Genomic DNA, 27,924 nt, shown 5'->3' on the forward strand with positions numbered 1-27,924 from the left:
CCCGCCCCGCCCCGCCCGCGCGGCCGCCGCTCTGCGGAGCGCGATCAATGAACGAGCGCGAGCGCCAGCTCCACGTGGGGCCTGGCCCGTGCGGGCAATCGCCTCGGCCGTCAGCCAATAGGAGCACAGCGGGAACGGCCGCCCCCACGTGGGGCGCGCGGAGCTGTCTTTCCATTGGCCAGCCGGGCCAGCCGCCGCGGAAGGTGTCAATCAGAGGAGGCCGAGCAGCCACTGAGGCGTTTAACCCGTGCGGGGCCGGGGGGTCTCGGGCACGGCCCGGCCCCTTCCCGGCCCCGCGGCGGGACCCCCCCTTCGCCACAGCCATTGTGCCCGCATCATGGAGCCGGGAGTTGGCACCGGAGCCCCTGCGCCCGCCGCCCCGGGCAGCATCGCTCGGCTTCAGGGCTGTTGCTGATAAACATTGAATACGAGAAGTCGTCGTGTCCCGTCCCGCCCCTCCCCTCCCTCCCTCCTTCCTCTTTGTTATTTTTAATTAGGAAAATAAACGAACCCGACACCACCCCCAGCCCTCCCCCGGCTGCAGGTCCCGCCTCACCGGGAATTCCCTGTGATTCCCTGTGGGACAGTGGGAAGTGGCCTGGGAAGGGCTCCTGGGAAGGGCTCCTGGACCGGTCCTGTCCCTCAGCTCCAGCAAAGGAGTCTGCCAGCACCCAGCTTCCTGCCGTCACCCCCAGCCCCGTGAGGTGCTGCTTCGAGGGTCCATCGCCCTTGGGATAGGCAGATACTTGGACTGGGAAAGAGATCCCCATGCCCCCTCCCAGTAGCCCTACACCAGCCCCCTCACCCCCACCAGCGCTGTCATCGTCCTCCCAGAGCTCTCTGTGTTTCCAGCCAGCAGGCCGGGGTCCATACAACCCACTTGGGGTTTCTCATGGTTTTTCTGGTGGCTTTATTCCTTTCAGGGAGATCGATGGTTGCTCAACATTTTCTGCTGTTGCAGGTCAATCCAGGCTTACACTGAGCAGGCAATAAAACATTTGAGGAGCAGCAGCTGTGAGGTGTCTGTCCGCCTCTCCCCCTCTTTAACCTTAATCCAGGAACAGGCCAGCCCTTTCCTCCTTACCACAGCTTCATCCTTGCTCGAGGTGATGCTGGGCTGCCCTCCCTGGCTGCAGGGCCACCACCATGAGGGCACGATGGCAGCACGGCCAGGCAAGCGCTATTCCAGAACTGATGAGGAAAGAAACGAAGCTGCTGGCAGACCCCCCTGCCCTGCCACTGCCATGTCTCTCATCCTCGCTGGCAGTCATTCTATCCTATCCCCGGTACCAGGGCTCTGGCAGCACCATCCATCAGCACCAGCTGCCCACACTGTCCATCCTGGCAAAGGCAGAACAGGGAGGGGAGAGACTTGGGTTTGACAGGGCCAAACCTGCTTCTACCTGCGGGTCATCGCGTGTCCAGCAGCCAATTCTCAGGCTGGCAACTCTCTGCTGTGACCGGGAGAGATCTGCCATCATGGGAGGCCTGGCAGTGCAGCTCTGGTTTGGTAGGAACGCTATGGCAGGAGTGCAGAAGAAAAGGACCCAGAAACACCTGACTCACCCACAGCTGTGGGTCAGGCCTGCCCCTGAGCAGGAGCCAGGGCCAGTGGGGAAGAGCTATCTAACCCGCAGGGCCAGGGCTCAGCAGCCAAGTGCTTCCCGAGAGCACATCCCTGGCAGCGCCATAGCTCTGCATGGACCCTGGCAAGCAGCAGAAAACAAACTGCTGCTCGTACCCCGTGGCTGCTTCCCCGGGCTCGGCTGCCAGCTACCGCGTGCCAGCGCGGCTCGAGCGGGGCCGGGGCTCCCCGGCGGGGAGGGCTCCGGTGGTACCACCCCTGCGCCTGTCCTGCCGAGGGGCATCCCCGGTCAACGCCAAGTTCAGGTGACCAGGGCTCCGGGACGGGCACGAGCGAGGATAGGCTCTCGCCTGGTGCTCTGATAAGAAAGAGGAGACATTTAACACCCTCCCCCGGGAGTGCTTTCCTCTTCGCCTTTCCTCCTGCTGTGGCTTAATTTCGTCTTTAGCCCCCTTCTTCCCTAAGTGAGATCAAAGGAATCCATGGCACCGGGCATATTTCATCGGAAACGTCGATTAAAGGGAGTGGGGGAGGCGGCGCTGGCGGAATCAGAAGAGGAGAAGGAGGAGCAGGAGCAGAAAGAGGAGGAGCAGGAACAGGAGAAGGAGCAAAAGAAGGACGAGAAGCGAGGCTGGAGGGAGCACCTGGCTTCATGCGGTGTCCTGGCAGGATGGGCCGGGCCGGGCGGCGTTGGCGACACCGGGGCTTGGGCGGCGGCGCTGCGGGGGCCGGTGGCTCCTCCGGCCGTGGCTCCAGGGCTCCGCTCGGCGGCTCCGCCGGGCTCCTACTGCTCTCTGCCGGCCCGGCCGAGCCCCCGCCGCCCGGCGTGGGACGGGATGGCGCCCGCTCCCGGCCGGTGCCCCCGGGGCCAGGGCGGTTCGGGGAGCCCGGACACCGGCCTTGCTCTCCCCACCTCGGCGGGCCCCCCCAACCCCCACGGGCTGTGCCGGGCAGAGTTGCCACCTCTGGGGGTCCTGGCCCCGGCACCACTCCCCCTCCGTGACTCACCCCGCTGAGGGGGAGGAGAGGCCTACGTGGTGTGGGCTGCGCTCGGGCAGGGGCTGCCAACATCCCACCCGAGGGTGCCACGGCCTCGGTGTCCCCCAGCGCATCCCTGAGCCGGGGCCACCTCAGGCCCCTCACTCACAGGCGCATCTGGCCGCAGCATCTCCCGTGGCCGCCGGCCAGGGAAAGGAATGTTTAGGGGATGAGTAACATCCTTCCTGGCAGGGCTGCTGCCCACTCCTGGAAGCTGCTGCAGACACAGAGGAGCTCAGCCCCTTTGCCCGTCTCTTGCCCCACTTAGCCGGTGAAAAAAGCAAAGAGCGGGAAGAAACCTGGGGATGGGGCCAGGGCAGCCGAAGCCCATGGAATCGACAGGAGTGCCAGGTGCCAGGGAGAAGGGAGGGAGGATGCTGCGTGGCATGGTGGGAGGCAGCCAGGAGGCACAGGTTGGGGGAGGCAGCTACAGGCCCCCTCTGGAGCAGGGCTGGAAGCCAGAGCCTGGCTGAGTGCTGCCAGAAGCAGCTTATTTTGGAAAGCAGGCATCTTGGCAGAGCACTTGGTGTGTGGAGCTGCTGACGCTGGGGAACAGGACGGCTGTCTCATCAGGTCCCAGCCATACCTTGCAGGCTAACGCTGCTTGGCTTCAGCCCTCAGCTGAATCTGCCCCAGCACAACCAGGACTGGATCCCCAACTCCTGAGTCACCCATTGCAAAGGGGTTTGGACGTCCCAGTTACAAACTGTCACGATGCCCAGGACCACAACTCACCCTGAACACCAGAGGGACTGCTTGGGACTCACCAAGCAGGATGCACAGAGCTCTCACTAGCTCTGACCCATGGAGCCAAGTACAAGCTCAAGCCTTGAACAGAGAAAGAGAGGCACATGGGCTTAACCCCACCCCTGGATGCTGCTTCCCCCCTCCTCAGCTCCCAGGAGCGGTACCAGTCCCGCAGGAGCCCAGTCTCTCCCACTGCTCAGACTGAGGGACTCGAGGCAGTGGGGTCCAGCCCAGATCTGGAACAGCAGTGGCAGGGTGCAGTGGCATTCAGCCATGACCAGAGCTAGCAAGGGCTGGAGGGAACTCAGACTTCACAGCCAGAAACTGGACTTGCTTTGTCTTCCTCAGTGCCCTGCTGGCACCCATGGTGTTGAGGAGCCAGCACAGGCCCTCCCTGCCCCTGTCCTTCCAGAGCGGGGCCAGGAAGCACACCTGGAGCAGGCTGCAGTTAACAGCCCCTTGCTGTGCCTGGACATGGCTCAGGAGCTTCCACCAACTGCAGGTTATGTGTGGCTTGGCATGCCCCGAGTTTGGTCAGGTCTCAGCCCATCCCACAGCGGGACCCAGCTGTGAGCAGGCAGGCAGCCTCATCCGCCTGGGGACGGAGCAACCAAGCTCCCAACACGAAGCAGCTGGCCCTGCCCTTCGGAGCCACACACTGCAGCATTGTGGCCCAGCTGGTTTTTCCAGAGATGCATCCAAGGGGAGAAATCAGATCTCAAGGGAAGGGAGCAGGCCTGTTCCTGACTGCACAGAGGAGCTGTCGAGGCAGTGCCAGGAACTGGGGTAGTTGCTGGGCACCGCAGCAGGCCAAACGCAAACTAAGCAGGCAGCTCAAAAACCTGGGCTGTACCTCACTGCCCAACTCCAGGAGCTGCTGAGCCTTTGTAGAGCTTTGTTTGTAAACTCTGTGGCAGAGCTGCCCTGCCCTGGCACTTCCTCCAGCTTTGTTTTACACCATCAGATATTAAACAACTGGCCCCAAGGGCTGGGATGGGGGAAGGACCCTGCTGGGGAGCAGGGAAGGACTTTTGGAAGGAAAGCTCTTGGAGGAAAACAGAAAAGCAATGTTGGGGAAAGGGAGTTCCCTCCACACAGGGAGGGTGTTTTTGGTCAGGGCTTGTCTAGACTGGAGTCACCCACACTGCACAAGCACATCGACACCATGCAGTCAGTATGGGGCTCCCTACTGTTCCCAACAGGACAGACAGGCTGCACTCAACGAGGGTGGGCAAGAGCCAACCCCAGGGCTGGTCATCCCAACCCCAAAGGGACTGGGTAGACCCTGAGGCTTCCAGGGTGCTGCTTCTCGGTGTCCCCTATTGCTTCCCAACACTCAGAGGGCCCTATGCCCACCAGCTCCCCAGCCTGGCCCTGTCACCTGTCCCCACACAACCCTTGGACAGTGGAGGGGCATGGGGCAGCTATGCCAAGGCTCTTTGCTCCCTGCCTTCCCTCAGCTCTGGCTGGAGGAGCTGCAGGCACAAAACATCACTTTTTCCAAGAGCCTTTCCCTGCCTTCCCTCCTCCCTTGCAAGCAGGGCCATGTTTCTGGGGAGCACAGGAGGTTCCTGGGTCAGGGCAAAGGCAGTGCCAGGACAGACCTGGCAGGGATGGGTCTTGGAGCCACTTGTTGGCTGCGTCTCTTCTTACCTCTCAAAGGGGCTGCCTGGCTGAAGCACAACCCCCCAGAATGCAATACATCACAGGCATAGCATGGGCAAGGAGCACCTGGCCCTGGGAGGCTGCTGCTCCCATCAGCCCTGGTCAAGCCCACCTTTCACAGCACAAGTGGGAGAGGGGCTTAGTGGCCCTGACAGCCACCACCACCCACCAGCAAACCTACAGCTAAAGAGGGGCTTCAGACACCTTTCCCTTGGACAAGAAAACCCTGAACACTTAAGCTCATCCTCCAAGGCCAAGAACATCCATGGAGTAAGAGAACAGGCTTGACACAGACATTCTTTAAGGATGATCTAATTATAAACATTTTTATAAAAACACATCATAATGAAAATGCATGTATTTTAAAGAGAGACCCACAGCACTCCAGTGCTGGAGGCAGCTGCGTGTCTGCAATGGGACTGCTCCATACCCATTGCCCCCCCTTCCCGTGTTCAGCTCCACATCCCCATTTATTTTCCTTTACCACAGAAAGTGTCTCCCTAGTTCCCCACACACCCTAAAGCATCAGCTGAAGCTGCAGGAGCGACAAAGGCCGGAGCAACCCCTTGCCCAAGCCAGGCATGAAGCAGGCAGGGGGCAAACAGCCCTCACACCCAGGACTGCAGCATCAGGCACTGCCAGAGAAGAGCCTGCCCAGGCACCCATTGCTCGCACCAGCTGCTGGTGGGCAGGACTGCTCTTGAAGGTAACCAATGGAACAAAGAAAAGCTCTGGATTGCTTTAATCCTTTCCAAAAAAGTATAGCTAGCCCAGCAGTTGTCCTCCTCTCTCTGTGCCTGTGAGGATTTGTACTCAGAAGGCTGGATAATTTGACAGGGACAACACACACTCAGCACAGGCAAACTCAGACTTGCCAAGGAGTTTGCTCTTCGCTCAGTGTGCTTTGCCAGCCCAATAAATCCATCTCCACGTGCCACCCTCCCCTCCCTCCCCTTCCTCCACGTGGAGGGCTGGGACAGCAGCTTTGGAGCATGACTCAGATGCACAGGGGTTGAGGACATCCCCTTCCCACAGGCAGGGCACTGGCATCACCAGGTACCGGCAAGCACAGCAGCACTACGGGCATGGGGAGCTGGGCACCACGGCACTGTGGGAGTGGGAACAGGCAGGGCTGTCCCACTGGCACCTGTGGCAGCCAGAGGCACCAGAGCCACGGAGCTAACAGTTAATATAGAGCCAGCATCCCCATCCCTGAGCCAGGAGCAGAGCACGGCAAGGGGCAGGTCTGCAGTCCCGGGCCGTGCGCGGCTCACGGGGCGCCGCGGTAGCTGTAGTGATTGTGGTCGGGGTCGCTCAGGGTGAGCGGCAGGCTGGGCTTGCGCTCGGGGTCCTTCTCCTCACACTGCCGTGGGGGACGGTGCTTGAAGAAGTCAGAGACGTAGCGGACCTGAAAAAGACCAACAAGAAGGTTTGGGGACCCCTCTGTCAGCCGAGCAGGAACCTGGTCAAGCAGCAGGTTGCACAGGGGACACTCACAATGAGGACGGCAATGAGAGCCCCTTGGAGCAGCCCCACCAGCACGTCACTCCAGTGGTGCTTGTAGTCGGACACCCTGGTGTAGCCCACATAGATGGCGAAGGCGATGAGGAAGAACTGGATGGTGGGACGCAGCAGCCGGGCCCACTTTCCCACCAGCCGGGCTTGCACATAGAGCTGGAGAGCAAAGATGGGAGCAATCACCCAGAGCAGGGGGCAACAACTAGCCTGATAATGGGGTGCTTGGGGCACGGGACCTGTGGGGGCTGGCTGCCTTCCGGTGGCACGGCACTTACCGCCAAGAACATCATGCAGTACATCCCAAAGGAGGAGTGTCCCGAGTAGAAGGACAGTCTGTGGGGCAAAAGGAATGGGTCAGGTCACGAGAACAAGCCCTTAGCCAGCCCCCACAAGCCCCCTAGCCACTCCACAGGCTCTGCCGTGCAGCAGGAGAGCATCAATACCCATCTGGGGCTGCCACTGGGAGCCCAGCGTTGCTTGGCAGAGGGAGGAGACGAGGTCCTGTGGCCTGACAGCTCACCTGGACTCGGTGATGTTCCTGCTCTCTCCCTGGCAGACATTCTCCAGCTGCACATAGATGGAGCAGTTCACCTTGGACCAGTCAGGATTGCAGACAGCCAGGAAGTTTGGCCGGAGACGGCCGATCATGTATTTGGCCAGATCAGTCAGGGACTGGCTGATGGCCCCCCCAAAGAGGAAGGTCCCCACCACCTTGTAGAGGGCAGCCAGGTAGTTGTTGAACTCTGACTTGGAGTAGAGGCGCTCAGTGTAGACCAGGTATGCCTCCCCTGATGAGATCTGCAGAGACCAAGGGGCAAGGGGTGAGGTTTGAGCACTACTGAGTAGCTCCCCAGAACCAGGGCTGCAGGATGCTCTGGCTCTTGGCTCTGTGGCAGAGGAGCCCCTGGCATCTGCCTGCCACAGGAGCTCATGGACCCTCTCCCTGTCCCTGCAGGGAACCAGCTCTACAGGACGTGGGTCTCACCACCCCAGTGGGAGCTCCTGACCCCCAGCAGAGCAGCGCTTAAGCTGAGGGTGCTGTTGCCCTGCCAGGGCTCTGGAGGTGGCTGTCCTGGGCCCCAGCTTCCAGATACAACGTCAGGATGTCCCTGCCCTGGAGAGAAGGGGGTGTCACATCCTTACAATGAGAACAGTGCAGGTGATCGTGACCCCAGCCATGAGACCGTGGGTGATGGTGTCTGCCTTGTAGGGGTAGCGGATGGAATCATCACTGCAGTAGAAGCCTCGCTTGTACGGGGAGTTCACCAGTGTCAGGATGATGAAGGGCAGAGATGCTGCAAGACAGAGAGAGGCGAAGACTGGGGACGCCAGCCAGCAGGCTCCACACCGGCACGCAGCACCGTGTGGTCTCCCCATCTCTCGTCCCTGGGGCTCTGCTCCCCGATGCCGGGGAGGAATCCCCTCCAGGGATGAAGTCCTGAGCCACCTGTACCCCGGGCAGGAGGACTTGAACCCGCTGTACTGGCCCCGACACCGATAGGGCCCTATCAAGAGCTTGCAGATGCCTGCAGCGCCCAGATACCACGTGAGACAGCCACAACTGGGCACCTGCAGAGCCCCCACGGCTGTCCCACTCCTCCCCAGGCACAACTGTGGCACAATTGTGGTAAGGCTTGATCTTGTGCCTTTTCCTCATGCTCCCCAGAGTCTTTCAGCCTAGGAAGACAGACCTCATTAAAATTAATGAGCACAGGCATCTTGCAAAACTGTTTTACAGCAGCAAAGGGCCCCCAGATGGTCCCAGCAGAACCCTCACAGCAGGCCCAGGAGAGCTGGTGCTGGGCAATGCTGGTGGGTGATCCAGCCCAGCTTGGCTTGTCCCTCTCACCTTCCCGCAGCCCTTGCTCCTACCAGCCTCTTCACTCCCCCGCCTCCTCGAGGCTCTTGAGAGATGCTGCGTTGGCTACGTCAGTTTGGGAAAGGAAGCTTTTCCACCCAGCGTGCTGCAATCCTGGCCATGGGCAGCTACGAGCTCACCCGGGAAAGAACCATCCCCAGAGGTCCAGAGGAGTTTGCGGGTCTCTGCCCCGCGAAGTAGCCGTGCCAGCCCCTCGCTGGAAGGGGATCCCCTGCCCCATCCCTGCCCAGGAACAGTCAAGGACGGGCCGGGCGCCCCCACCCCGAGGGTCCCAGAGTGCTCCCCCCGGGAAGCGGCCCCCCGGCCCCGCAGGCCACCTTAGGCCAATCTCCTCTCCCTGTTCCGCCTTTCCCGGCGGTTTCCATCTCCTCTTGTTCCTCCGTCTCCTGGGAACCCGCACCTTTGTCCCCGCCCGCCCCCGCCTCCTCGCTCCCGCCCCGGGGGTCCCGCCGCCTCCTGCGCTCACCGAGAGAGGGGGGAGCACGGCGATGAAGCACCAGGGAGCTGCCCCGCCGCCCCCGCCGCGCTGCCGGGAACCGGCGCCGGTCCCTCCCGGCCCCGCCGCCGCCTCCCCGCACACCTCAGACGTCCATTTTCAGCTCAAATTAGACACCAATTTTCTTTCTGGAAAATTTCATCCTCCAAAAAAAGCTCCCCTAAAAATATAAAGCACCGGCCCACAGGAGGGAAACGCGCCTCGAGCGGCACCGGGACTCGCCCTCCTCCCCCCCCCGCCCTCGCCGGGGCCCGCAGCCCGGGAAGCTCCGGGCCTTTATTTTTAATCCGTCTTAATTCAGTGCTTCCCTGCAGTTTCAGAAACGAGCATTTGCCCGCACCGGGTGCTGGGGGACGTCCTGGAAGAGGTCCCCTGAACCCACCCGTCCGGGGCTGCGGAGCCCCGGCCCCGCTCCGTCCGCCCGTGGAGCGCCGGGCTCGGCGGCGGGCAGGCGGCCAGGGCGGCGGCGGCGGAGGAAGCGTCCCGGTGCCGCCCGAGCGGCGGGACTCCGTCGCTGCCTCCCGGCCTGGGACGGACCGTAGCCCCCGGGGGGGCGCTCGGCCAACGGGGTCGCCCCGGGAACCGGGGGACTCCCGACGGAGCCCGGTAGCGCTGCGGCAGGAGCCGGCGCTCGCCCGGCCCCGCCTGTGGCTCCTGGAGGAGGCCCGGGGCCCCGGGACAGCGGCCGGGCAGGTGCCTCCCGCCCTGCCCCCGGACCGGCGGCACCGGCCACGGGCCGGAGCGGGCGGAGGCGCGGCGGGATCCCGGACCCCCTGTACCTCCCGCGGATCTGACCCCAGCCCGCGGCGCGACCCCACCGAAGGCACGGGCGGGACGCGGTGACGCTCCGGAGTCGCCCACGGCGGGGGTACCGGTACCGAGCCCTCACCGACCGCCAGGCAGAGTACGTCGAGCGCCACGAAGACCTTCCTGCGCTCCATCCCGCAGCCGGTGAGGCCCCGCGGCCCGGCCCCGCGGCTCACATGGCCCGGAACGACGCGGGCCCGGCCGGGAGGTAAAGTCCGGGCTGGCGGGGCGGGGCGGCAGCCGGTGCCTCCGCCCGGGGCCGGGCCGGGGCGGGGCGGGAGCGCCGGGGCCGGGACCGGGGCAGGTGTGGGGCGCGGCGGGAACTTCTCTGGACCTAGACTCTCCTCGCCCCTCGCCGCTTCCTTGGGCCCCGCTCCGGCGTCCTCGGCTCCGGCCCTCTCGAGTCCCCCGGTGCCCGCCCCGCCTGCCTGGTCTCCCCGCCTTGGCTCGGCTGCCTCCCGTCACTGCGTCAAGGGAAAAGGGGAGAAGGAAGGGAGAGAGGCCGCTTTGGGAGCCGTCTGTGCCCCAGTCGCCTCGGGCCTATGTCCTGAGGGGAAAAAAAAAAATGGAGGAAAAAAGGAAAATCCAAGAATGGCAGAACGTGACCCCAAAAACGTTCTGGCTGCACCGGCAGAGACGGCGAGGGCTTGTGCAGAGCAGATGCTGACTCGGTGTCGAGAGCGGTTGTTGGGGGGAAGGAGGGGCTCCCAGGAGCCTGTGGACGCAGCAGAGAGGCCGGTGGGAGCACAGAGGATGAGACAGGAGCTATGATTTACCTGCCGAGATGTGGGGCTGTATTTCCTGAGCCTCAGACGTCCTGGGAGCAGGACAGGCTTCCAGTGCTGTCCTTTGGGGCTGGGGATGTGCTGAGCCGGTGGAACCCAGAGCAGGGACAGGAGCAGAGGTTGGAGCAACGGCTCCCACAGCAATTCCCTGGTGGGAGCAGGGACAGTCGCATCCTGGCTGTTTGTTCCAGGCCCCAAGCCTGGTTAGGAATGGAAGGAAATGTAAATAATACGGAAACCACCTAAATGATAGCTGCGGGGCTGGATGATTGAAGTGCAGTGTGAGTGGCCTGTGGAGAATGTCAAGGCTGTTTGTGGGAAGCCGTCAGAGCTGGAAACACTCTGGGGCTGCCCTGGGGAGAGAGGCAGAATCACAGGCCAGCTTTCCTCTGCTCCAACCCACCCTGATGTGCCCCAGTGCAGCTCCCTCCTGCCTGTCAGTGCCATGGGGGCCCTGGCACAGCACTGGGGCAGGACTTGCCACACACATGCTGCCTGCAGACCTCAACCAAGCAGGTGAGAGCCCCGAGGCAGGAGAGCTGGGGAGATGCTGCGGGAGTGAGGAAGGCTGGAGCCCGTGGGACGCCCAGGTTGCGTCACGGAGGGGATGTGGGCATTGACACAGTCTGTCTCACCACTGATAAATCCCCCCTTCTCATGGCAGCCCTCAGCAGTCCTGCTGTGCCACCCTCGTGGCTGCCGTGGGAACACAGATGTGGCAGTGTGGGGCTCCGAGGGCAGGGCAGGGACCCCCGCTGCAGGCACACGACCCCGCGCTGGGGCGGGCAGGGGGCACTGCAGGACTTTGCCCCGCGCGGGTCCGTGGCTGCCGGGCGGTGCTGGGGCGACAGGAGCCTCCCGGGAACGGCCCAACCCCGCGCTCGGGGGTGTCATAGGGGCGGAAAGCGGCGACCCCGGGGGGTGGGGGGTCCCGGCCGCCCCGGGCGCGGATACCGGGGGGCTCGGGGGGGCCCCGGCGCGGGGCTCTGGCTCCCTCTGCCGTCCGAGCGCTGCGGCTGCAGAGCCCGCCCGGGACCCTCCCCCGGGGCCTGGTGGGGCTGCAGAGCCCGGGGTCTCCGGCCCTGCGGCTCTCACACCCTCGGGGCACACAGCGCCGAAAACAGCATTTCATTTCGAAGGATGCAACGAGGTGACCACGGCCACACATGAGGGCTTCAAGCACACCCATCCTTCCTGCTGCACCTCGGGGCCTCAAAGGAAGCAGGAAACCCGCTCCTGTCCCCTGTGCCCACCCTCGTACCTACCTCTGCAGGGGAAAGCCAGGGGGCTGCATGGCCAGAGCCCCCCAAGGCCCCAGGACAGAAGGCCAGAGCCAGGCATAAGCAGGAGAAGAGAATTTAAAGAGTTTTTGATGGGACAGAGGGGCTTTGTGGTGGGGAAACACAATGCAGTTGCAGCAGGAACCCCCAGGGTGCTTTTCCTGGCTGAAGTGGTGAGACATGGATGGACCCCTGCCTCCCACCACCACGGGCCTGCCACAGTCTGATGGGTTCAGAGAACTTGGGGCACCTGTAAGAGCAACAAACAGCTCCCTCTACCCACAGCGCCAAGGGGCAAAACTCAGCCAGGGATGCTGGGTGTCCTCCCAGGCTGGGATGGCATCCCTGGCACAGGGCATCCCACCCTGCCTGCAGGGCAGGACAGATCAGACAGCAGAGGCAGAGACCCCTTTTCTTGCTTCTGCCATCATGACATGTGGGACTGTTGCATCTTGGTCTACAAAAAGAACACAGGCTTCTTACTCACTTTCAAATTAGGTTTTTAATTAAATAAATAACAGCGAGGGGTCTTCAAGGCAGTGTCACTTCACAGTGTAGGGCTGGGGGGCAAGGGAGAAGAGTCCAGCATTGGGCGGCTCAAAGTGAATGTGCTTTGTAAGAAGGAAAAAGAAAATCCCAACAAAAACCAAAACCAAACCTCCCCCCTCAGTGACTCCCCCTTCCCTGTCCCAGCCTTTTCCACCCCTCTGCCTCAAAGTTATGTGGATAAAGCCCACACTCGTGTTGAAAGACCCCATGCAAATTTGTAAACAACACTGAAAGACATAAAGAGATTTCTGCCTTCCCCAGCTCCTGTCTCCTTTCATTAGGGCTTGAAACAAACCAAAGAAAAAATGGTTTCAGAAAAACTAAGAATGTTCTCAACCGATGGAGGAGATGCCAAGGCCTGGCCCTCCCTGGGAGGGCTACCCATACTCTCACCCTGCCTCTTCTTCTCCCTTCAGCCAAGGAGATTCCTCTTGTCCCCAGGAAAGGGGAATCACAGCCTGGGCAGTTCCACTGTGGAGCAGGCACTGGGAGCAGCTGGAGGGGAGGCCTCTGCCAACCACATTTGGCTGACAAAATGGTGTCAGGTGAAGGCAGCTGCTTGTGCCTGAGGCTCAGCACCTCCCAGCAGTGCTGGGGACCAAAGCAAACCCCTGGTAATGCACACAGAACAGATTTGGGGCTTAGGAGATGAGACAAGGTCTAATCCTGCCGTCCCGTGAGGCTGCTTCATCCTGCCTCTGTGCCCCACCTGCGGGGCTGAGCACAACTTCCCAGGGTCAGGTAAAAGGAGGATGCAGGCTTGTGGGTTTAGGTACCTGCCAAATCCACTGGCAGCAGAGCCAAGTGCACAGTCACAGCCCCAAGGCCTCTACCAAAGCAAGCAAAAGCCCTCAACCCAAGCCCCCTCCCAACTGCAGAACACGGCTGGAGGAAGGGACCATCTGCACGAGGGCCTTGCTCAGCAGGTGAGGGGAGAGCATTCTCTGCATGGAAAAAGGGGAATAAGAACACGCTGGATTTAAGCCAGTGGCAAACACCAGACCTGGAACACATGTGGGAAGCAAAGCAGCTCTGGACCCCAGCACACCCATGGACAGGCCCCCGTGGCTCTGCACGGCAGGCAGTACCTCGTCACCACACAGGGCTACCTGTCACCTACCTGAGCATGGCAGTAAAGACACACTTTCCTCTCAGAAAACAGTCTGCTTTGTGAGGGAGGGGCAGGGATGCCCAGGGTTGGTGTGGTCCCCTGCCTGAGACTGAGCCAGCACCAGTGTCCCAGGCTTCGCACTCTGGGAGCTAAGTAACCTCCTCCCTCTGCTGACAAATTGTTGGAACAAACTGGGAAGTTACAGAAGTTTTCATTTGCATTTTACCCTCTTGCACAGTGAGCAGGTGAGGATCAGGTCATTCCCCACCAGCAGCAGAAGTGGCAGCACCACAGTGCTCCGGGCCAGCATCACTCTGTGGCTCTAGAAACTCATATTTCTGCCCATACCAATTCTCCCTGGGCCAGCACTGCGTAGGAAGGTGAGAAGGACTCAAGTGCACACAATGCTGCTGCACCACACAGCATCCCCTTCCAAGACCTGACGCCTCAGCCCAAGGGTTGGACCAGGCCATGACCCACCTGCAGGTGGTGGAGAGCGGGCACCAGGAACACAGAGCTGCCTGAGGCTGGAAGCAGCAGTGTTTCTGCCTGTCATGATCCATAGCTGTTGGGAGAAGACTGCAGTAAGTGACTCCTACTGCAACACACTGCCTGTGGGAGAAGGGCCAAGACACTCCTCAGCTTCCCTTGGCATTGCCATGCCCGTCTCTGCAGTGAACTACCCTGCGGCCTGGGCAGGCTGTGCTTCCTGCAGACCTCCCGAGCTCTCAGACCCCTGACCTGCATCCTCAACATGACAGAGACACAGCCCTGTTCTCAAAGCATTTCTGCCCTCAGACTGTCCCACTGGGGCCAAGGGACACTTCCCCTGTCCTGAGGCAGGGACTCTCTGAGCAGCCTGGCGTCACCTGGGGTGATACGTGGTCAACAGAAGAGGGGGTGATGGACCTCCCCCCCCAGGAAAGCCAGCCATCACTCTGCGTGATTGCGCCAGGATACACTGGAGCAGAAAGGTGTTTGGTTTCACTGTAGCCTTGGATCAAGGAGGATGGAAAGACGGATTCTGACCAACAGCTCCAAACTGTCCCTACAGGACAGTGGAAGTTCCAGGATTTCACTCAGTCAGGTCAAAGTCCTTGCTGGGTCTGTGACAAATTTGTGACTGGAGACTCTCACTGTGACAGAGGCTCTGACTGAGCCACAGGTGCCGGGCAAGCCTGATGAGCAGTCAGGAAACTATTTACATCTCCGATGCCAATGAGACCAAAATCTGTGACCGATAAGGACACTTGCGCAGGGGCCACCACTGCCTCTGGGTCTCTGTCCAAATCCACAGGGCCAGCAATTAAAGGCAACCCCTCGTTAATGTCTGCAGGGAGAGTGAAGTCCATAGTTATCGTCTCACCAGAGCTCTGCAAAGTCTCCTGCTTCTCTGACAGTCCTGGTCCTGCCGGCGGCAAAGCAAAGAGCTCTGGCTCGGAGTGGGGGACAGTGTGTCGTTGGCAGGACGCTGGGACAGCGCCTGAGGACGTCTCCTCCGTGGGGTCAAAGGAGCAATTCGTCTCTGAGGGGGTGCTGCACTCGTAGCCCTGCCCCGACTCGCTGATGCTGCCCAGGCTGCAGGCCGTGCTCTCCACGCTCAGGGGCTCTGCACGCACAGAGGAGGAAAGAGGACACAGCAAGGGAAAGAAAGCTACAGTGAGTCCGTAATGCACAAACACCCGGGTCAACCCCAGCTAATCACAACAGTATTTGTTTGATGAAACAAATGTTTCTTTATTATAGCAATCAAGATCCCTGCCAGCATGTACCAAAGAAAGGCAAGATGCCGACAGCAGATGGGAGGCCATCAGTGTTTCTATGGAAATTAAAGGAAACCTCACAGACGCATTCCAAGATAAGCCAAATCCTAAATCCTATCCCCTCATGCCAACAACTCCTGGGAGCTGCCCACACAAAGCCTTCATCTGCAGTAGGACAGTGAGGGAACGAACCCATGTCGGGTTCCCTGTGAGTCTTCTCACAGTCAGCTCTCTCTGAAAGCAGCTTGCACCCACAGCCTGACTTCTGGGGCCTTAACCCAGTCTCTGGAGGAGCTGCTTGTGTCAGTGCACTGGAAGCACCTTGCTCAGGTGCCCAAAGTTAGTGTATAATTCTTTTGCTTTGGGAATGACCTAGGCCACCCCTCTGAGCCCAACACAGGAACGACTGTTTAATAATCACCCCTGGTCAATGTAGAGACAGACAAGACTCTTCTGCTCACACCAAAACCTGCACAGGCTGGTATTTAACAGGGGGCAAGGTGAGCACACCGGCAAGGTGCAGGGAGAAGAGCAACAGCAGGATAATGGCAGCAGGAGAAAGGCAAAGGAGGGGCTGTGCCACTGACTGTGGGAGACAAGTGATCCCCATGGCAGATAGAACAAAAGGAAGTTACCTGTGCTCTCTATTGCTATCTGATCTTGACCAAAGTGAGCATTCAGGCAGCCAGTTGCAGAGGGAATTGGTGGGGAGCTCCGGGAACGACTGGTGTTTTCTACTTCAACCCCATCCAGGTCATTGTCAGTGAAATCTCTGTGGGGAGAGAGAGAGAGCCTTGCCACCACCTTCTAAGCAGAGAAGTGCAGGCAGGAAAAAGGGTGACTGGGATTAAAACCTATCAACAAAAGCAACGGGACTGTAGAGACATCACTAGAATGAATGTCCATCCCTTCTTGGTCTGCAGAGCCCAGTTTAGACTCTGCCCTGAGGAGCTGATGGCAGCATGGCCAAGACCAGCCCATGATAAATCAGAACAGGCTCTCTAGTTTCCTGGAGAGCTCTGTCCCCAGTTTTTCCAAAGGGAAATAAATGGTCAAATGCCCAGGAACATCCAGTTTCATGGAGTGACTGCAGTGGGTCCGTAGTGTGTCAGCAAAGAGCAAGTGATGAGAACATATTTTCCTACCGTGGAAGAATTTAAGGCTTCAGGTATTTTCCTCTCTTTCATCAGAATTTTAAAAAAATCTAGGCCTTCATCTAATGTTTTTAATTGATTCAGCTTCAATATTTCATTTTGACCTTTTAAGACATTTCACTTTCAACCTTTTTGAAAAGATGTATTTTGAAAAGTATCTTCTGTAATTAGCATACATTTCAAAGGGAAGAATTTGCCTCAAAGGGCGACAGCAGGGAAATTAATTCAGATTCCAAACCATCAGAAATAGTGGGTTTGAATTCAAAAAGCTCCCTTCCCAAAACCTCATCAAACTGAGTTCTTTCCTTGAAATCAGCTATGAATCTCTGACCCCAGTCTTAACTTTTGTGGATGCATTTGTCTGAAACAGAACTATTTTTAACACAAGAAAGTATACATCCAAGCAATGAGTTCTTTATCTTCCCTCCCCACACCAACAGTGTTTGTGTTCTGAGAACATCCCGTGCATCCCTCCATCCTCCCACCCAAGAAACCTTCTAGAGAAGAAGGCGCAGTCTATTGAGCGGAGGTGCTTTGCAGCAGGAATCTTCACTGGGAGGTTAATATTACTAATTTTAGTGTGAGAATATTCCACGCACGTGGCTCCAGGGTGGAGGACGTACTTCTTCCTTCCTAAACGAGTCTGCTGAGTGAAGTAGTCATAGCGCTCTGATTTTTTCCACATATAATAATACTCCACACACTCGCCCACTGACCGGGTGCGGACCTGAGGAGAAACATCCCAGTCAGAACACCACGCATCGAGGTGTATCTCATGGAGCAGGAGCTATTTTCCCATTTAACCAGCACAGAAAATTAGGTGCATTACAGAAATTTATATTGCTATGGACACATCTATGCTGCGGAACAGAAGCACGTACTGAGATTTCCGAGGTGGCGATCGGCCAGAGAAAGAACTCCCCACAGTGCACAGCTGTTCTCACAGACCCGTGTGGGCCAGACATGTACACTCGTGCAGGACTTCCCTGCACTTCCAGCAGCAGCACACTTAGCAGAGAGAGCAAACCTGCATCCATTTTCACTGGCCAGCATCAACATGCCCACAATTAACCAGTGGTAGAACTGGACTCTCTGGTTCTGCCAACTCCCAGCACAGCAGCATGTCCCGTGGCCCAGCTCTCCCTACAACAGCATCTGCCATTCTAGAGGACCCCAGGGGACTTTACAAAACATCCACATGCTCAACTCACTCATTCACAGAAGTACTGCAAGGGCTGAGAGTTTGGAAAGAACTTTTGAGACTCCAGAAAGGGCTAATCAGTAATTAACTGACATCACTCATGCAGGTCAGTGGTGTTTGTGACTTCTCCCACCTGGAAAATAAGGCAGAGCAGGGCAGTGAACAGCCCATCACCTGCTGGCATGAGTCAACACAAAGCCTGGGACCGGAACTCGGCAATCCTGAACTCCCTGCAGCAGCCGAGGCCCAAAGCACACCTCTGGTGCCAAAGCACCTGCCTCCTTCCCCTGCTCTCAGCAGAAGCTGGGGGGAGCAGCCTTACCTTGTTTGCTTGGATAAGGTGAAAGTTTTTCCCGTGGACCCTAAAGCCATGTTCAAAATTTCTACATTCTTCCTCGCTCCAGGCACAAAGCTCATCTATAGCAGAAAGAAAGAGGAATTGGAGATGTACAGAATCTAGAAAGAATTGTACGTGCATTGATGTTTGGGGTAGAACCCATGTAAGGGGGGGTTCTCACCTCTGATAACCTTCACGTTGAACCGTAACCTCCGTAGTGCCTCTTCTGCATTGAAGTTGCATTTCACCAGCTCATACAAAGCCTAGGAAACAGAAGGAAATCACTCACAGCATGTACCTGAGCAACATACCACAAACCAGCCTGCTCAAGACTCACGTTTGTCTCATAAAACTTATATTTCCCAGGAGCCACCTTGCTGCTAACCCCTGCTTGACCATCAGCAGAGATTATTCCACTTTTTAAGGCACTGGATTACAAACCCCGGGACTGGACAGATGCAGTTCCACCAGCAGCTCTGCAAATGACAGGTGTGCCTTTGTGTTCCTGGAGACTCACTTAGAGAATCTAACCAGGCTAACTTAGAGGAAACACAGCTGCTCTGATATGGTTGATCTGCTGGCTTTTCTAGTCTTCCCATTGGGAGGGTGACTGACCTCCTCACACCGCAGCTGGGCAGTACACCCTCACTTATCTGTGAGGCTGGAGCAGGGGATCACTGGAATTAGACCTCATTCTGACCTCTGTAGGGAATGTGGCACTGTCAGACAAACACCACTTGGGTCTGCATGGGCTGCAGGAGCCACTGAGCTCACCTGCTCGTTGTCCTTCACCACCTCTCCCTCTGGCAGGCTGCTGCCGGACAGCTCGTCCCACTGCCGCTTCACAGCGCGGTACAGGAACTCTTCAACCTCTCTCTCAGGGAGGATGTTTGGGTCCCAAAGCAGCTGATCTTCATTCTCATAGGCTAACAGAAAAAGCACTGAAATAAGATAATCAAACAGAGAATTCTGCTGCTTTTGAGAAATGGTCTGCATGGACATGCATGGGGGAGACAGAAAAGGGAGGAAACCTTTGCTTGGTACTCCAACCCAGCACTAGAGATGACAACCATCTCTCAAGGCACTCCATGTTCCCCCCTGGTTTTGGAGGCAGATAAGCTCTTTATACCCCTTTTAGGGCCCTCAGAACAGGCTCAGCTCACTTCCATTGCTTCAGAAGAGTTGGCTGACAAAGCTTTTGTTACCGTGTTCTCAAAGACTGCTGCTGTGATTAATTAATCCTGGCAACTAAAGACCCCTTTAGCTTTCTTGTCCAGAAGCTCAAGAAGCTGGCACTTGTACTACACTCATTATTGGGCACAATCCGCAATCAAGGCACCTCTGTCTAACAGATCAGCTAAACAGATCAGCTCCAGGGAGCAGTGAATGACAGTAACTCGGTCTACCTAAGGAAGATGTCAGAGAGAATAAATTTGAGTACCTCCAGAAGGACATACCTTCCCTTTGGCTACAGCTGAGACGCCCTCCTCCAAACCTGTCACACCAACCCAGTTCTCACCGAGCTTCACCACTTCTGTACCTGTGTTCCCAGCCCTATTCAATCAGGCTCATTTAAGCCAGCTCAGATGTAGCTGTAAATTTGGGGGTCAGCGCTGAGAGGCACCAAGTCTGGAGATACAGGAGTGGTGATCCAGGGCCAGCAGCCCTACACAAACAAGGCACAAAGAGCAGGCTGTCTTACCTTTTTGCCTGTGCCTGTTTAAGCGGAGGATGGGAACAGTGGCCTGGTACTGAGGTCCAACCATGATCTCCTGAAACACCACCACAGAGAGGCGGGTAAACTGAAATGGAAAATGCTCCGTGCAGACTGTACTTCATGATTTAGGGGCTACACCACCATGAGGCCGATGTATTTACTGGTAGCCCCTGCCATCACTATTATTTCTAGTGAACCCTGGCTATTTTGTAGAGTAACTAAGAAGGTTTACTACCAACCAGATCATACCATGGTGACCCTTGGCATTTACACAGTTTTAATGTTAAAGATCTATGGCAAGCAGCTAAGGCTGGAGATAAAGCTTTTTAACACAGATCTCCTGCAACCTTCACAGCCAGGATGAATTTGGGAGCCTGCTCCTCTCTTTAGTAAGATGGTTCCCTCTCAGTAAATCCTGCTGGGAATATTGCATAGCATTTCACCTTTATAGGGCTACAGGCTGCAGATTTAATTTACTAAGGTACAACAGATTTCCCATATGTGAAGCAGAAGATAATTTCAAGATTGTATTAAAAACCCCTCTTGTGACCCACATCTGCCACTGCCATCCACAAAATGCAAGGCACAGAGCAACAGACTGGGGAAATATTACAGTGCTTTGGTGCCACGCTTTCTTCAAACTCAGGAGCACTGTATGAGCTCCCCTTCCCAATGTGCTCAGGTCATTTACCTTCTTACACTCGTTGGATGGGATGGAATCCACCTCTGAATCCTCAGCCATGGAGGAAGCACATGGAGATGAACAGGGCTCTTTGTCTTCATCAGCAAGGAAGTTGTTTGCTTTGTGGGAGAGGAAAAGATCTGTAGTTATGAATTTTTTTTTCTGTTGCTCTATGTTCCCTCTCCTTCCCTTCATTTTCTGTCCTAACATTCCTTTCAGCATGGTCTGCAGTGACAACTTACCTGTATTTTAATTTTCTCACTTTAAATAAAAGAATTTGTACACTTGCCACTTGGGTGGTGATGGCCAACCTGGGGAACTCAAACTCTTTCATTTTGCAGGATAGCAGAAGGAATAAGATCACTTCCTGCTGAGTCCCTGTCACCTGCTTTGGCTTCCCACATATTCCAACATTTAGGAACTGCCACAATATATCACTCCACTAGTGCTACTGAATTTATTTACTTGTAGCGGTGTCAGAGGAGGTACTGATCTTTCACACTGTAATTACAGCAGGTAGCAAAACAATTCCCACTTTCTCAGTGTTCTGAGTTACAGCTAAAGACAATTCTCCCCTCATGCCACTGCTCATCTACACTCCATGCTGTCCCAACCAACGCCCAGTAACGCCACTGCCATGCAGATTTATGGACAGTCCCCAGAAGGGAAGTGGAAAATCTGTTGTCAGGAAACTGACAAAATAAAGAAAACCATTCTTGCCCTCCCCTGCATTTCCCGACCATCACATGTAAGTGAACAGCAACTGCTTAGGAACTATGACACATACAGCCAGGCTGGTTTGGGAATAAGTCCGACGCATCGTGGGACGTGACGGATGGAGTCAGATCGTCAGCTGAGGACTGTGTCTCCTCCTCTTCTTCCCCTGAAAGCAAATCCTTCGCTATTTGTTCCTTTTAACAACAACAAGAAAGTGAAAAATATTTTTAAATTAAGAAAAATATATGAGAGGGAGTGAGGCCTAGAATAAAGTATTTCTAGCCAAGAGTGGCCACATCCAGAGATCTCCTCACCCTCCCACAGCTTGTCCAAAGACAGATTCTCTCTCACATTCCCCACCACACCCAGATTATTTTCCCTAGAAGCACTTTTGCAAGGGTCATGAGTGGCTACCTATGGAAGCCAGAGAGGATGAGCAAGTGGCCCTTTCTGTAGAGCTCCACTCATAGCAAATATCTCAAAGATCCTGAGAGAAAAAAAGAAAAAAGCAATTTCTACAGACTTTAGCCAGAACAGGAGGAGCCATGGCTTCACCTGGGAAAACAGAAACCTTCCCTGGCTCTCCACAGATCCACAACTATGTGCAAAGACTTGCAACCCAAGTTCCATAAAGAGTTTTTACCGAATTCTTTTTAAAACAGATATTCTTTCTCCCGTCTCTAAATGCTTTACATTCATGTTTCTGCACCTCTGGGACACCAGACCTAGGCAGGCCCTTCCCCTGGCATTGGTCAAACCCCTCTGAAAAGAGCTCCTCAGGCCCCTTGAGCTCCAGCACAACACAGTAACCTGCAACAAACACCGAGGCAAACAGCAGCTCTCACCTTATCCAGAGTCATATCAGGGAGATTTGGAGTGATGTCATTGCTCTCACTGTCCTGCTCAGAGATAGGATCAGATGCCTCATAGCCATACAGTGCAAGCAGCTCCTCAAATGGCATTTCACTGCTCTGAGCAAGAGGAGGACAAAGCTGCATCAGGAATAGAACAACCACAAGAGCAGACCACCAGCTGTACGAACACGGACTCACAGAGGGAATCAGGGCAGCCTTGGGTAACGCTGCACAACGACCGAGGCAGGGTCTGTCAGGGCCCACCAAAACCTGTTCCTCTAAAGGTATGGAAAAGCCAGGAACTTTCACCCCAAAGCAATACAGTCTAGGGCATTTTTAAAATACATTTCTCTTTTATATTAGATTTCGAGTTGGTGAAAAGGTGCCAAACTGCACATCTGTATTTAACCAGAGGAAGGGAAGGAGCAAATCCTTGTATTAGCCTTGTGTCTGGCCTGAAGAGACACTCCCTGTCACCAAGAACATGGTTTGTGTTCCACCAAGGTCTCTGTGGGACCACCCACAGCAGCACCATGTCAGCTTATCTCTGTAGCTCCTCCACTGTGAAACACTGACCATAGCCCCAGTAGCTGATGGCTCTTCACCAAGGTGAGCCAGGACCACCTGCCAGAGTGGCTACTTGGCAGAGGAAGGCTCCAAAATTCACTGCTGTCGTGTGCCCTCGAAACCATTCCTTCCTATCCAAATGCAAACCTGACTCGTTGCTGGGTGACCTGAGCCCAGTGTGCTGCCAGCTGAGCGAGTCAGGGCTTCTCACCAAGGTTTTTGGTACCAGTACTGTAAAAGCAAACAAGCAAATCCTGCAGGTAATTTCCCTTCCCCTGCTGCCTTTACCTGAGAGGCACTGAAACTCTTCTCCAGCTCTTCTAAAGATTTCTGCTTCTCCTGAGTATCATCGTCCTCCCTTTCTTCCCGTACACCGTAGTTCTGTGAAAGGATCTCCGCCAGGTTCAGTCGATGATCAGCTGAGCCCATTGACACAACTGCAGGAATAAGAATTTGGATACTAGCACCCCACAGACCAAATCTTGAGATGCAACAAAGCCAGGGATGATCCCTTCTTATGTGTGTGCAGACATGATAAACCAGAGGAAGAGATTAGTCAGAACGGAGTGAGGGGGACGGGGAACACAACTGGCAGCAGTCACTCCGTCAGCACAAAGCCTGGTTCTCTGCACATCCGAGTCCCACAACTGACTGGAAGCTGAATCAGAAGGCTTTCTGAGTATTTGTGTCTCTCCTGACTGGATTCACTGGTGTCACAACACGTGAGCACACACTGCAGCTTTTCCTTCATCCAGGGCATTTTTAGGGCAATTACCCCTTATTCAAGAATGAGCAAATGGACATCTGTAGGACCTTTGGCATCTTTAAGCCTTTCCTTCTCTGTCAAATGGTATGAAAATCAACCAACAGGCTCAGGAGGTGCTGGAAGGAGAAGGAGATAGACAGGCTGATCACAGGAACCTTGTTTCCTCTGGAAACTAGACCAACAAACAGAGGCATCTTTGACCTGAGGTACCTGCTGCACTCTGAAGGGCGGGCTCTCCAGGACATAGGCTGCGGGCTGGGTATGGGACCACCCTCGGGCTCTGCCGGCCAACTGAGGCCTTCGGGAAAAGAGAGGAACATGGCTGAGACAGCTCTTCTCAAAAATGCAACACCCCTCCATCCACTCAACCCCACCAACAAATGCAATTAAGTTCAAAGCAAAAGTTACCCAAACCCTCTGCAGGACAGCGCTAAGAACTGTGCTGTGCAAAGAGAGCTCATGAGGTGTATTGAACAGTTCTTTCCAGCCTGCTCTCCACCGGCCTCCTCACCTTCCCCTTAGTCTCTGACTCCATGAGGATGTGCTTCCGTTTCATCCTTTTTACCTTCAGCACTCCACTCATTACTTGTCCTCTCACCAGTTTAAGACCCAACCTTCATGAGTTACATCTTCCCTTAAAAGAAGGACCTGGACTCTCAGCTGTTATTCTAAACACACACATCATGTCTGAGCACAGCATTTTTAGGGACTGACCCTTTGGAGAGACAGTCCGAAGCAGGAGGCCACAACATGCTGGCTTCTCCCTAACGCCTCACTGCACCCGGGCGTTCAGGGGGGTGAGCAAAGACACAGAGCTGAGCAGGCACTGAAGGAGTCTGGTACAGGCAAGGAGGGAGAGGCTGAGCCAGGCAGACACTGCCAACAGGCACCTGCAGTGTGGCATTCAGTGCTCAGTTACAAGTTCAGGCAGCAGCATGGGCTGAGGCCTGGGAAACGACCCAGAACATCTGCTGCTCCTTGGGCTGCTGTGCATGGAAGTGCTGTTCATCAAGTTCAGCCGAGGTAGGGAGCAAGCAGGTAAACAACCAAAGCTTTTGCGTGACTGAGAGCACCCAACTGTGGAAGAAAATCCCAGTGTCAGTCCCCCAGTCACCAATGACATCTCTGTATGATTCTTAGCCATTAACAATCTCAGCTGTGCACCATCACTCCTCACTCACTCAGTGGGAGCCAGGACACCTACAATGCTTCCATACAAGGCTTTTACAACTTACTTAACATGAAAACAAAGTACAGCTTCACATTAGAATTTATCCTCTAGCAGTAAAGCAAAGTATATATCAAAAAAGCCACAACAGACTGTGGGTTCCAAGTTACTGCCTTCAGCTATCAACATACAGACTGCAAATTCCGTAACAATGAAGAAGATGCCTCCAGCCCATATGGGGCATACACTGCGACTCACTGTCCTCAAGTGCCTGATTACTACCAGCAGATAACCCCCACGGAGACCACTCTGGCTCCAGAGAGAGCCCAGCAACATGTGCCCATGAACAAGAGGAAGAGTTACAGGATGATGAAAGGAGAAGGGCACAGGAAGGATTCAGACAGCCTCCATTCTGAGGATGGTTATACTGGGAAATGTCTCCATAACTTGGGAAAGTGTCCGTGTGCCTTTGTTGGGCTTTGCTGCAACGTGACCAACTATCCCTGTTGGATGAATCCTCCCAAGCAAGCAACTGTGGTTTCATGGAAAGGGTGTGGTCTACCCTTACTCCCTCTGGTCTTGGGCGATCTGCAGAACTCCCTTTGCTCAGACAATGATCCATCGATCGATGGCACCTCCCTGCCCAGGGATCACTAAGTCACTGCATGCAAAGGCCTCTGAAAACAAGGACTGAAGCTGTTGGCATGGATGGGCTGGCTTGAAAAGGTGTCAAGAATACTTCAGGAATGATGAGATCTCCTATTAATGACCACGTGCTGAAATAAAGAGGAACAGCCACTATGACAGTGTGACAATTTGTTACCCATCCCGAGTTTATTTCTCTGAAGCAGTAGTGGAGCACTAGAACAAATGGGAATGCCATGAGCTGGAGCCACCACAGAATAACCAGCACTGCTGTGCTGGGGCTGAGAAAACAAGTGACAGACAAAGCAAATGGCCCCTTCCATGCCCAAATTTAAATAAACGTGAAACTGAACAACCCCTCAGATTACTTACAAATCCAGAAGACCACAGAAACAAGAGTCAAAGTCAAAGGAATAGGACAGAAAGGTAGGTCTGGCTCAAAAACTTAATGATGACAGAAAGAATATTCCTGATTGCACTGACTGGCGATGCCATACAATGTGGAGTTACTTTGTCTGAAGGTAAGTGCAGTCTGACACTTCAAGTGCAAGTATCACACAGGAGGTGGAAATGCAACAACATGGCATGAACCAGAAACACACTGAGAGTGGTTCTGGGCCAGGCATCACTGCTCTTACTGCTGGTGATCGATTCAATCACCGTGAAAGGTCACAGCAAGGAACTCCAGTTATTCTGACACTGCACTGTGATGCTGGAAACTGGCTCCTACACCCATGGGGCATTTAATCTTGAGGGGAAAAAAGAGAAATTAAATTCCTACCATCCCCAGCACTGCTTTCTTCCTGCTAGTTTATGGTGCTCAGGCATAAGAGTAACTTTCCTCTCAGAAGTTACACAGAGCTTGATCAATTATTCACTCTCGTGTTTGTATTTCTGGATGACTCCAGCACTCCCTCCCTACCTGTGGACTCAAGGTTTTGAGCACATGGAACAAAGCTCAGCCCTGGTTTAGGAAACATGGGCAGAGGCAGAGCCTGAGCTTTCTGCACTGACAAAGCCATTTTCCAGTGCAAGGCCAATTGTGCTTCCCCAGAGAAAACCCTCCAGGCTGAAACCACTCCCGAAAAAAAATGAGGAAAAAGAGTCTTCTCTTTCCATTGTTATTCCTTAATAACTAATGTGGTTTCCTGAGCCCGTCTAACACGTATTTCAAAACTCAGTGAGAAGCATTCCTGGTTCCTTTGCCTTGTCCACACTCCTTGACATGGGGCCATTTTCTACAAACTCGAGCTGTAGCCAGAGAGAAGTAGCACAGATGGAACCAGATTCGTCCTGCAAGTTATGCATCTGAAAGAGCAAAGAATGAACAGATGACATGACACACAGGCCACCTCCCACACTGCTCAGGAAGATCAGGGCCCCAGTCAGGGCCCTGCACAGTGTCACAGCAGAGATGCTCCACGGCCAAACCTCACCAGTGACAGCTCCTGGATGTCCCCAGGACAGACCTGTGTGAGCCACAGAGGTGGAAGGTGCCGGGGCAGCACTTTGGCCCAACAACGTGCCCAAGTAACACTGGCACAAACAAATGCAGCAGCCTTAGTGCTCTGCCAAAGGCCAAAGTGTGGTGGATGAGTTGACAGACCAGACACCACCTTCCTCATTCATAACACTGAAATATCCTAGAAATGAAGCCCTGCCCCCAGAGAGATTCAAAATCCTGCCACAGAGCAGCCAGCTACCTCAATGTCTTCCCAGTACCCTTATTCCATGTCATGGTCACCATGAGGGTATCACGGTGGAAATGAAGTGTGGATGTGTCACAACAACCACTACGACAGGTCAAGGATATTTGAGGAACACGACAAGGTTCGATGAAGAATGGCATCACCAGCTCTAAGTGTGGCAGAACAACGTCAGAAACGTTTTGGCACAAGGTACCAAGACAAAACACGATGTGGCAACGGGGGAGGCAGTGGGGGGTCCCTGCCTGGCCCCCTCATCGAGGTGGTGAGAACCATCCTGGCCACCCAGACCAACTGTTCCCACCACCTTTCCCAGCGCTCTGCCCCTACAACGGCCCCGACCTCCGTGCTCTCCCACTGCCCAGGCCTCTCTCGCTTCCAGGCTCCGCGAGCCCTTCTGAACACCTTCGCACCCCTGATCCCGGCTCCAGCCACCCCACACCACCGCTGTCGGGCCCTGCTGGACCACAGCCTCGGGGCTCCCGCTCCGCCCCGACGCCTTCCCGTCCGCCTTCTCCGCCCCGCGGTCCCGCAGCCCCCGGCCCGAAGACCCCTCCAGCGCCTCTCCCCGGCCCCTCTCCCGCGGGTCAGGCCGCGGGGCTCCCGCCCCGCCGCCGCTCGCCCCGTCTCTCCGCCGAGTCCTGCCCAGCAGCCCCTTCCCCTGCCCGCCCCCGCCCGCGCCCCCCGCTCGGCCCCAGCGCCCCTCCGCCCCAGCCCGCCCCCGCATCTCGGCCCGCGGCCGCCCGGGGCCTCGGCGTCCCGAGGGACCCCGCCCCGCCCCATCACCCCGCGCCGCGGCCGTAGGACCCCGGCCCCGGGCGGGCGCGGCTCGGGGGCCCGGGGGTCGCGGTGTCCCCGCCCGGCCGGGGGCGGCTCCGGGCCCGGCGCGACCCCGGCGGCGGCTCCGCGCTCACCTCCGCCATGGCCGAGCGCGAGCGGCAGGGGGCGCGGGCCCCGGATGCGGCGGCGGCCGCTCATTGGCTGCGGCGCCTCGGGGGTGGGGCCGGGCCCGGGGGCGTCCGAGGGTGCGGGTTTGGGGTCCCGGGTTCGGGTCCCGGCGGGGTCGGGCCGGGCGGGCTCTGGGGCAGGGCCGGGGGCTGGGGTTCGGGGCCGGGGCCGGGGCCGGGGCCGGGGCCGGGGCCGGGGCCGGGGCCGGGGCCGGGGCCGGGGCCGGGGCCGGGGCCGGG

The 27,924-nt window shown here is 56.5% G+C and overlaps 2 protein-coding genes across 7 annotated transcripts; both read right to left on the reverse strand.

Annotated features, from left to right (window-relative positions):
* Positions 1 to 5,334: 5,334 nt before the first annotated feature.
* On the reverse strand, positions 5,335 to 9,966 carry PLPP2 (phospholipid phosphatase 2). Its single transcript, XM_032712292.1, has 6 exons — positions 9,818 to 9,966; positions 7,697 to 7,848; positions 7,074 to 7,351; positions 6,829 to 6,886; positions 6,533 to 6,709; positions 5,335 to 6,443 (listed from the first exon to the last, which is right to left on the reverse strand). Exons 1-6 carry the CDS (start codon positions 9,867 to 9,869, stop codon positions 6,306 to 6,308), a joined length of 855 nt encoding a protein of 284 aa, XP_032568183.1. The 5' UTR covers positions 9,870 to 9,966; the 3' UTR covers positions 5,335 to 6,305.
* Positions 9,967 to 12,283: 2,317 nt separating this feature from the next.
* MIER2 (MIER family member 2) lies at positions 12,284 to 27,669 on the reverse strand. Of its 6 annotated transcripts, none has more exons than XM_032712144.1 (13): positions 27,652 to 27,669; positions 23,429 to 23,516; positions 22,741 to 22,889; positions 21,877 to 21,997; positions 21,102 to 21,225; positions 20,324 to 20,433; positions 19,618 to 19,687; positions 18,690 to 18,856; positions 18,097 to 18,178; positions 17,901 to 17,995; positions 16,977 to 17,104; positions 15,859 to 15,995; positions 12,284 to 15,069 (listed from the first exon to the last, which is right to left on the reverse strand). In XM_032712144.1, the coding sequence occupies exons 4-13, from the start codon at positions 21,991 to 21,993 to the stop codon at positions 14,594 to 14,596; spliced, it is 1,506 nt and encodes a 501-aa protein (XP_032568035.1). In that variant the 5' UTR covers positions 21,994 to 21,997; positions 22,741 to 22,889; positions 23,429 to 23,516; positions 27,652 to 27,669; the 3' UTR covers positions 12,284 to 14,593. The 6 variants fall into 6 exon arrangements, with proteins under 6 accessions (XP_032568035.1, XP_032568033.1, XP_032568030.1 ...); XM_032712142.1 differs by lacking the exon at positions 27,652 to 27,669 and adding an exon at positions 23,730 to 27,219 and having other exon boundaries at positions 17,001 to 17,104; positions 21,877 to 22,002; positions 23,420 to 23,516; XM_032712139.1 differs by lacking the exon at positions 27,652 to 27,669 and adding an exon at positions 23,730 to 27,218 and having other exon boundaries at positions 21,877 to 22,002; positions 23,420 to 23,516.
* Between the last annotated feature and the right edge of the window lie 255 nt (positions 27,670 to 27,924).

This window comes from Chiroxiphia lanceolata, chromosome 27 (assembly GCF_009829145.1).
Source record: "Chiroxiphia lanceolata isolate bChiLan1 chromosome 27, bChiLan1.pri, whole genome shotgun sequence".
Taxonomy (NCBI): Eukaryota; Metazoa; Chordata; class Aves; order Passeriformes; family Pipridae; genus Chiroxiphia; species Chiroxiphia lanceolata.

What these genes read in the sequence shown, in the direction of transcription:
- PLPP2 (XM_032712292.1), bottom strand. Translation starts at nt 9,869, where the DNA reads ATGGAGCGCAGGAAGGTCTTCGTGGCGCTCGACGTACTCTGCCTGGCG. An exon ending in TCACCTGCACTGTTCTCATT is followed by an intron (nt 7,352 to 7,696) that starts GTAAGGATGTGA and finishes TGGTCTCTGCAG; the next exon opens with ATCTCATCAGGGGAGGCATA. An exon ending in ACTGCATGATGTTCTTGGCG is followed by an intron (nt 6,710 to 6,828) that starts GTAAGTGCCGTG and finishes TTTGCTCTCCAG; the next exon opens with CTCTATGTGCAAGCCCGGCT.
- MIER2 (XM_032712139.1), bottom strand. Translation starts at nt 23,801, where the DNA reads ATGAGTGGAGTGCTGAAGGTAAAAAGGATGAAACGGAAGCACATCCTC. An exon ending in TGGTGAAGGACAACGAGCAG is followed by an intron (nt 18,179 to 18,689) that starts GTGAGCTCAGTG and finishes TCTGTTTCCTAG; the next exon opens with GCTTTGTATGAGCTGGTGAA. An exon ending in GTCCTCCACCCTGGAGCCAC is followed by an intron (nt 15,996 to 16,976) that starts GTGCGTGGAATA and finishes CTCTCCCCACAG; the next exon opens with AGATTTCACTGACAATGACC.